Consider the following 8,601-nt stretch of genomic DNA (forward strand, 5'->3'; position numbering starts at 1 on the left):
CAGAAGGCCAAGACGGATTGACCCCCTGCCGTCAGCTCTTTATCTTAATCTCAGGGGGCTTCTGGGAGCTCGTCTCCCCACTCAAGCTCCAGGCCCCTCCTCCCTCCAAGTACTGGGGTGAGCCGGCCACAAATCCTCCTAATCCACCAGCATCTTAGGGTGCAAACCGCTTCCAGCAGCAGCCAGCCAGGCAGCCAGGAGACCCCACTGCTCCCACACGCCCACCCACCCGGCGGTGACTGACCGGCCGGGCCCACGCCTCCTCACCCATGGGGAACAGCAAAAGCGGAACCCTGTCCAAGGAGATCCTGGAGGAGCTGCAGCTGAACACCAGGTTCACGGAGGAGGAGCTGAGTACCTGGTACCAGTCCTTCCTGAAGGAGTGCCCGAGCGGCCGCATCACCCGGCAGGAGTTCCAGACCATCTACTCCAAGTTCTTCCCTGAGGCCGACCCCAAGGCCTACGCCCAGCACGTGTTCCGCAGCTTTGACGCCAACAGCGATGGCACCTTGGACTTCAAGGAGTATGTCATCGCCCTGCACATGACCAGCGCCTGCAAGACAAACCAGAAGCTGGAGTGGGCCTTCTCCCTCTATGATGTAGACGGCAACGGGAGCATCAGCAAGAGCGAAGTGCTGGAGATCATCGTGGTCAGTGCCAGCCTCGGCGCTCCCGGCTGGGCTGGGCGGGGGTCACCCGCGATCGGGACCCCCTGCTGCTGCTTCCGCACCGGGGGGCCTGGCTGGGGGCGGAGCTGGCGGGGGGAGCGGGGAGCCGGGCTTTGTGAGGCAGTGGCTCTGACCGCGTGGTCAGGAGGGGTCTCCAACAGACCAGTATTAATAGAGGGCTGGGCACATTCCCACAGCCTCATTTTCCTCCTAAAGAATAAGAATCTGGGTATTTCCTATGATTTACCTTTATCGTTTCCCTCTTTCCCTCGCACCTTCCTTCCTTTCTTCATTAAAATGTCCTTCAAAACCTTCCACAGGACGTACTCAGATTCTTTCACAAGTCATTATATATATTTATATAATATATATATAATATAAATATATATAAATATATATATATATATATAGCCACACGGCTTGTGAGATCTTAGTTCCCCAACCAGGGATTGAACCCAGGGCCATGGCAGTGGAAGCTCTGAGCCCTGATCACTGGACCGCCAAGGAAGCCCCTCACAAGTCATTTTAAAGACACATGTTTCAAATACATTGGCCCAGGATAAGATCATCCGATAAGATTTTTAGATGTCTGAAAAATAGTTTCATTTAATATATAAGTAATTCATGCAATTTAGAAACCTACACAAAAGAAAATGAAAATAACTTTTAATTTCATTATCCAGAGAAAACTACTGTCAACATATGGGTATATTCCTTTCCAATCTTCTATCTGTAGATTTAAAAATAATTTTAGAACTATGACATATTCACATACGGCTTTTAGTATACTTTTTTCAGCCACTATTTTATTATGAATGTTCTCAATATCAAACTCTTTTTAATAGCTGCTTAGAATTCCATCTTCTGGACATGCCATAAAATTACTTAACCATCCCTATATTTTTGGACAATGAAGATGCTTCTATTTTTTCCTATTATATCATTTCTATTTCCCTTCATTTAGTATCGTTTTACAGCATCCTTCTTTGCCCCACTACGCCATGCCACTTGCTTTCTCTAATTCCATTCCTGTTAAGAGAGAATATTTTTCGTATTTTATATGATTTTTGATGCATTTGCAATCCTGCTTTCATTTCCACAGTTCTTCCACCCTTATTAGGAGAAACCATAAATGAAATAGCTAAGCATGCAGCTTGTGGTAAGTGGACTCTGCTTGGGCCTCCCATTAGGGGCAGGTGTGTGTGAGAACCTCGCCGGCCTCTGGGCGCTGCCTGTAGAGCAAGCTCCCCTGGATTGGCAGGTGGCCTGGGATGGGGACCACTCCCTCAGAACCACCTAAAGGATGCCAGGCCCAGCAGAGGCCTACAAGTTGGTGCTCCTTCAAGGGAAGGAGGAGAGAAGGAGGGGAGCATCCACAGCTAAGGCTGTGCAAGACGATGCCAAGCCTCCACTATTCACCAGGTTCAAGGTCACTGGCCTGGGAGTCAGAAGTTAAGGATTCTAGTCCCAACTACTTCACCACCAAACTGCGTGGCCTCGAGAAAACCATATAATCTCCCAGCGCCCAGGGTGAGGATGCAATTGTTCGTTCTCGGTCCATTCACCAAGGCCCTGACAGTCCATCCTTGGCGTTAGAAGCGGGATGGGCCGGCGGTCAGTCACTCCTAGCCTTTAGCCGTCCAGCCTGCACATGGTTCCCTGGCTCAGGACAGACGGAGGAGTTAAGGGAGCCTCTGCACTTCAGCGCTGGGAACCTCTGAGCCCTGAGCGCTGTCAGCAAGGCTGCTGTCCCAGCTGCTGGGTTTGGTTTCCTTGCTTCTCTTGTTACAGCACAGGGAGCTGAAAGGGGGCTTCTAAAGCTGCTGATCCTCCCTCCAGGTTAATTTCACAGGCATTACTGCCCCTGCCTGCCCGGCTCCCCGATGTCTCCAAGGCCTGGTGGAGTCCTAGTAACCTGGAGCTGAAAGGGCACATCGAGACCACCTTGTCCCTTTCCCTGATCACAGGTCGGGAGGCACTTCTTCTTTGCTGGATATTGTCCATCCAACTCCTTTATTAATGAGACTAGAGGAAGGTGAGATGGATCCTTGAGCTTTAGGCTAAATCTTTCTCTGGATCCCTCCCTGAGCAGGAGGGTAAATGAGGGGCTTCCCGAGACCTTCCCCAGCCCCTAGAATGCTCTCCAAGACATTCCAGAATAGCACGCGATGCAAGTACAGAGGTTCTAGAACCAAACTTGCCTGGGTTAGAATCTCCACTCTTCTGCTTCTGGCTGGGTGACTTCTAACAAGTTAGTTGACTCAGTTTCTTCCTCTGTGAAATGGGGCCAATAACCCCCACCTCATAAACTGGTCATGAGTTTCAGGTAAAAGCACTTAAAAAAGTGGCAGGTGTTAATCACTTAACAAATATTAGCCCTTACAACCAAGGTACCACCTGGACCCAGAAAAAGCTGTTTGATATGCTAAAACTTCTGGGGAGTGGCGTTAAAGGTACCAGTTCCCAAACTGCAGCCTCAGGGCTACTATGGGATTATCCTCAGGAAGTTTTTGATTCTTATTTTCATTTTTTTAATAAGATGAAAGTAATATGTCTACAGGGGCAGGAAATTCAAACAGTGCAGAAAGGGACAAAATAATAAAGGAAAGACGTCTTCACCCCTCCCTCACATTCCCTGTCCCTTCTGAGGATCTCAGAAGTACAGATGCCCCTTCCCCACCCCCAGGAACTTGGATTCAGTAGGGCGGGCTGGGGCCTGAGCATCTGCATTTTAACCTCTGCCGTGGTGCATCCTGGTTAGCGACATGGGTTCCCCCAGAATTACTCCCTCTCATGGGTTCTCCCTCTTGATTCGGTGCAGGCTATTTTCAAGATGATCAGTCCTGAGGACGTGAAGCATCTTCCGGAAGATGAGAACACCCCGGAGAAGCGAGCTGAGAAGGTCTGGGGGTTCTTTGGCAAGAAGGATGATGGTGAATTACTTCTCCTTCCTAGCCTTTGATTTCACAGTCATGGGCTGTGTCCTAGAGATCCCAACAAGATGGACCCTTCCGAGTCCAGTGCCCACGCAGGACCGAGGACCCCTCCTCCTGCTGCTGCGGGGCTGTCGGAAAGGCTTCTGTGGGGAGTGAGCCGAATGGTCAGCGGGTAGTTGTGGGACACCCCGTGGAGCTGTTGGGAAAACGGCACCGCATCTCACCTTTCATAAAACTCCATCCCTGGGCTTCCGTGGTGGCGCAGTGGTTGAGAGTCCGCCTGCCGATGCAGGGGACGCGGGTTCGTGCCCGGGTCCTGGAGGATCCCACATGCCGCGGAGCGGCTGGGCCCGTGAGTCATGGCCGCTACGCCTGCGCGTCCGGAGCCTGCGCTCCGCAACGCGAGAGGCCACGGGCAGTGAGAGGCCTGCGTACCGCAAAAAAAAAAAAAAAAAAAAAAAAAGAAGAAAGGGCTTCCCTGGTGGCGCAGTGGTTGAGCGTCCGCCTGCCGATGCAGGGGACGTGGCTTTGTGCCCCGGTCCGGGAATATCCCACGTGCCGCGGAGCGGCTGGGCCCGTGAGCCATGGCCGCCAAGCCTGCGCGTCCGGAGCCTGTGCTCCACAACGGGAGGGGCCACAGCAGTGAGAGGCCCGCGTACCGCAAAAAAAACAAAAAAAACAAAAGGGCTTCCCTGGTGGCGCAGTGTTTGAGAGTCCACCTGCCGATACAGGGGACACAGGTTTGTGCCCCGGTGCGGGAAGATCCCACATGCCGCGGAGCGGCTGGGCCCGTGAGCCATGGCCGCTGCGCCTGCGCGTCCGGAGCCTGCGCGAGCCTGCGCTCCGCAACGCGAGAGGCCACGGGCAGTGAGAGGCCTGCGTACCACAAAAAAAAAAAAAAAAAAAAGAAAAAAAAAAAAAAAAGAAAAGAAAGGGCTTCCCTGGTGGCGCAGTGGTTGAGCGTCCCCCTGCCATTGCAGGGGACGCGGGTTCGTGCCCCGGTCCGGGAGGATCCCACGTGCCGCGGAGCGGCTGGGCCCGTGAGCCATGGCCGGTACGCCTGCGCGTCCGGAGCCTGCGCGTCCGGAGCCTGTGCTCCACAACGGGAGAGGCCACAGCAGTGAGAGGCCCGCGTACCGTAAAAAAAAAAAAAAAAAAAAAAAAAAAAAAAAAAAAAGGGCTTCCCTGGTGGCGCAGTGTTTGAGAGTCCACCTGCCGATACAGGGGACACAGGTTTGTGCCCCGGTGCGGGAAGATCCCACATGCCGCGGAGCGGCTGGGCCCGTGAGCCATGGCCGCTGCGCCTGCGCGTCCGGAGCCTGTGCTCCGCAACGCGAGAGGCCACGACGGTGAGAGGCCCGCGTACCGGAAAAAAAAAAAAAAAAAAACCCTCCATCCCTGCGTGAGATCTCGGGCGGGGAGGAGGAAGGCTCTAAATGACGGTGTGCATGCAAACGGCAAGTTTAGAGGCTTTGCAAGCAAACCACTTTCTTTTTCAATGGCGTGCCTGCTTTTTTTAGACACTTTGGTTTACTTGTTTATAAAAATGCCTTCTGCACGGTTGGGACAGGGTAAACCTCACTTCAGAATAATCTGAAAGCATGGAGTCCCAAGTAAGTGGGATCTCAATTTACATGGTTTTTCCTTTAGGAAGTTAGTTTGGGTCCCTTGAGAAGCATGGCCAGATGGGATTAGATTTCAGTTCGATTTCAAGAGATTGATGGGGGAAGGCGTGTGAGGGAAAATGGGGAGGGGTCTGGAAGAGGCAGGGATAAGCCATCAGACTGCAAAGCAGATGAAACATTTATGTGAAGAGGCAAGGAAAGCGGGTTGGGTAAGAAAAGTCTTAGACTGCAGTGCTGGGCTAGGACAGTCTTGGCAAAGCTGAGGAGGTGTCCTCAAGCCCCCTTCTTCCAGGAGCTGGCCTGTCTTGGCTCCCTGCCCTGTTCAGTCTGGCTGGGAGCAGCCTGTCGGGAGCACGGCCTTGCATTGTAAGCGGTGATGGATTCCACAACTGGGCAGTGAGGGTTGCTGGGGCATGAGGCCCATGTCCAACTTGGGAAGGACACAGGAGAGGGGCTGGTGTCAGATGGGGGCTGCAAACTTGAATGACTTCAGGGGCCGTGATGATGAACGAGACAGAAGTGAACAGAGGCCCTACTAAGTGATAGATTGGGACTGGCAAACAGTGTGGGGTGTGAGGGTCTGTCTGGTCTTACTGCCTCTGGTCAATTGTTGCCACGCTGGAATACAGAGCCACTGGAGCCCCACCACCTGATTTGTTAAAGAGAGAGGCCAGCAATCGAGATTTTAAAAATCCGAAGTGCCTCAATTGATGAAAGACTGCGTGGTCCAAACACATCTGAGGAACCAGTATTGGCCCCTTTTGTGATCTCTGGGGTGGTCTCTTACCAAGGTTCCAGGGCACAGGCCTGAGCAGGCTGTTAAATAAGGACCCTGCTAATCTGCAGTGTAGGAAGAAGGCAGATTAGCAACCACATCTTTGACATTAGGGCCAGAACTAGGGCGAGGCAAGTGAGGTGCCCTGGCACAAAATTTAAGGAGGCGCCCATTCTCAGGTGCCAGCCTTGTGCTCGCAGGACCCTGAAAGTGAGAGCCTCCTTAAATTTTGGAGGGTAGGCACCTCCCTTGCCTCACTTGTCTTGGCTGCTTAAGATGCCGCCTGGTGGCACCTTACCCCACTGGCTCTTTCACCTGCTTCATGATACCCTTCTGGGTCTGCCATGTGCTGAGTCCCTTGTTCTGCTATGTGCTAAACTGAAAACTGACCCAGGTGAATGTCACAGGGGGCAGTGGTATTAGGAGGCTGAGACAGTACTCCTACCACGTGACTTGTGTTTTCACATGGCCCATCTGGAGACAACGCCTCACTCCTGGGAGGAGTTTCAAGCTATGTGTGAGGCTGATAGGGCAGCTGGGACTTCCTTTTTTTAAAATATATCGATTTATTTATTTATTTTTGGCTGCATTGGTTCTTTGTTGGTGTGCGCGGGCTTTCTCTAGTTGTGGCGAGCGGGAGCTACCCTTCATTGTGGTCCCTGGGCTTCTCATGGCAGTGGCTTCTCTTTGTTGCGGAGCACGGGCTCTAGATGCGCGGGCTTCAGTCCTTGTGGCACGCGGGCTCAGTAGTTGTGGCTCCCGGTCACAGACTCAGTAGTTGTGGTGCACAGGCTTAGTTGCTCCATAACGTGTGGGATCTTCCCGGACCAGGGCTCGAACCCATGTCCCCTGCATTGGCAGATGGATTCTTAACCACTGCACCACCAGGGAAGTCGGTGGCTGGGACTTTAAAACCCAAATTTCACCATCCTGACCTGCACAGGGAAACAGCCTGGATCCTAATCCAGGAAGGATTAAGGTTGCCGAAAAGCCCTGGAACATAAGCCAATGGCAAAACCCAAATCAGCTCAGCCAAGCTTTATTGAGCACCTACTATGTGCAGGACTATGAGCATAGCCACGAACAGGAAGGAACAGCTGCCTCATTCTAGGGTCATTTCTAGAGGTGACTGTCTCCCCATCAGACAGTTTCCTGGGCCAGGGGACATTATCTCCTTTCCATGCCACACCCTGCCCTCTGGCCCCTGCAATGACCTCAGCCCCAAACACAGTGACTCTGGCACAGAGGAAGGGCTTAGTGACTGGATAGAACTGAATTTATTAGTTGGGGACAAGGATCTCTCTTGTCCTAAATGGGAAGGTAGATCAGGGATGCAGAGACACCTAGGAAAGGATCACCAGCCAATCAGAAGAGACACAGCACACTTCCTGGAGGCCCGGCAGTGCCTGAACTTAACCCTCTTGTTGCTGGTTCCTGGGGAGGTCCAGGGGTCCTGAGGTGGAGTCAGGGGTGGGGTTACCCTCAGGGGCACTGAGACTCAGTATTTTCATAATGGATCCGTCCGTACTGGGTATGCTGGCCGACGTCAGCTTCATCGCAGCCTATCCCGACTGTAGTACTTTTTTTCCCCCTGTGCACAGATAAACTTACAGAGAAGGAGTTCATCGAGGGAACCCTCGCCAACATGGAAATTCTGCGACTGATCCAATTTGAGCCGCAAAAAGTGAAGGAGAAGTTTAAGGAAAAGAAACCCTGACGTCAACTGCTCAGGTCTCCTCCCTGTCCCCGCCCCCCCCCCGCCCCAACATAAACACGCATGTGCACACGCGCCGCCGCCGGGGCGGGAGAGCCTCCAACCCACAGCACCTTAACCCCGCAGCACCGCTTCCTGCCAAACGGAAGTGTCTTTAGCAATTCACCAAGTCCCGCCCACTATACCTGCCTGCCTCCCCTCCACCTGCCCGCCAGCCCAGGCTTCCGCAGTAATCCCAGGATTAGGTCACAGGAGCCCTAAATATCCCCACGCCCTACCGTGTAAGCTCCTTTGTGGATTGTTGGGTAAGCAGGTTCCAATAAAGGCAAGAGGAGCCGGGCACATAGCTGACTGGTCATTCTCGAACCGGAAAAAGAAGTGATTTCTGTCGGCTCAGCCTCAAAGACAAGGATGTGTCGCAGTCGTAGGCCAGGGTGCGGGGACTGTGGCGCTGAAGGACAGAGACAGCACAGCCCTGTTCTCGGGCAACTCAGGGCGCAGAGGAGACCACAGACCTTGAACGAGTCGGTTGAGGTGGTGAGGTTACCATGGAGACACGCAAAGCACTGTGGGGAAGACACAACGGGAGGGGCCGACTTGTCCAGAGATGGGGAAAGTGTTCCTGATGAAGAGGCATTTCAATGAAGACCCAGTGGACTGTCGTGGGGGGAAGGAGGTGGTGGGGAAGCAGTGTGTCTCAGAGACCCTGAGGCAGGAGTGAGCATTTCGAGTTCTAGGACCCTGAGAAGGCCAGTGTAGCCAGAGAGCAGAGAGAGGCAGGGGCCAGAGCATGCAAGGCCTTCCCTGCAGCCCAGGGGAGGTGAGGGTGGTGGGTACCGTGCGGGGTTTCAAGTAGGAGGGATTTATGTTTGTAAGGGGACCC

The 8,601-nt window shown here is 53.2% G+C and overlaps 1 protein-coding gene and 1 long non-coding RNA gene across 2 annotated transcripts in view; one reads left to right on the plus strand and one right to left on the minus strand.

The window, feature by feature from the left end:
- Window positions 1-8,222, minus strand: part of LOC136793200 (uncharacterized) — an 8,835-nt gene extending 613 nt beyond the window's left edge. Inside the window, exons 1-2 of the long non-coding RNA XR_010838170.1 lie at window positions 7,997-8,222; window positions 359-553 (exon numbers count right to left, since the gene is read on the minus strand). This is a non-coding gene — a long non-coding RNA (uncharacterized lncRNA). The remainder of the gene's footprint in view (window positions 1-358; window positions 554-7,996) is intronic.
- Window positions 270-7,721, plus strand: RCVRN (recoverin). Its single transcript, XM_059048187.2, has 3 exons — window positions 270-650; window positions 3,490-3,601; window positions 7,606-7,721. Exons 1-3 carry the CDS (start codon window positions 270-272, stop codon window positions 7,719-7,721), a joined length of 609 nt encoding a protein of 202 aa, XP_058904170.1.
- Window positions 8,223-8,601: the final 379 nt, after the last annotated feature.

Source organism: Kogia breviceps, chromosome 19 (assembly GCF_026419965.1).
Source record: "Kogia breviceps isolate mKogBre1 chromosome 19, mKogBre1 haplotype 1, whole genome shotgun sequence".
In the NCBI taxonomy this organism is placed as follows: domain Eukaryota; kingdom Metazoa; phylum Chordata; class Mammalia; order Artiodactyla; family Physeteridae; genus Kogia; species Kogia breviceps.

What these genes read in the sequence shown, in the direction of transcription:
- RCVRN (XM_059048187.2), top strand. Translation starts at nt 270, where the DNA reads ATGGGGAACAGCAAAAGCGGAACCCTGTCCAAGGAGATCCTGGAGGAG. An exon ending in AAGTGCTGGAGATCATCGTG is followed by an intron (nt 651 to 3,489) that starts GTCAGTGCCAGC and finishes GATTCGGTGCAG; the next exon opens with GCTATTTTCAAGATGATCAG. An exon ending in CTTTGGCAAGAAGGATGATG is followed by an intron (nt 3,602 to 7,605) that starts GTGAATTACTTC and finishes CCCTGTGCACAG; the next exon opens with ATAAACTTACAGAGAAGGAG.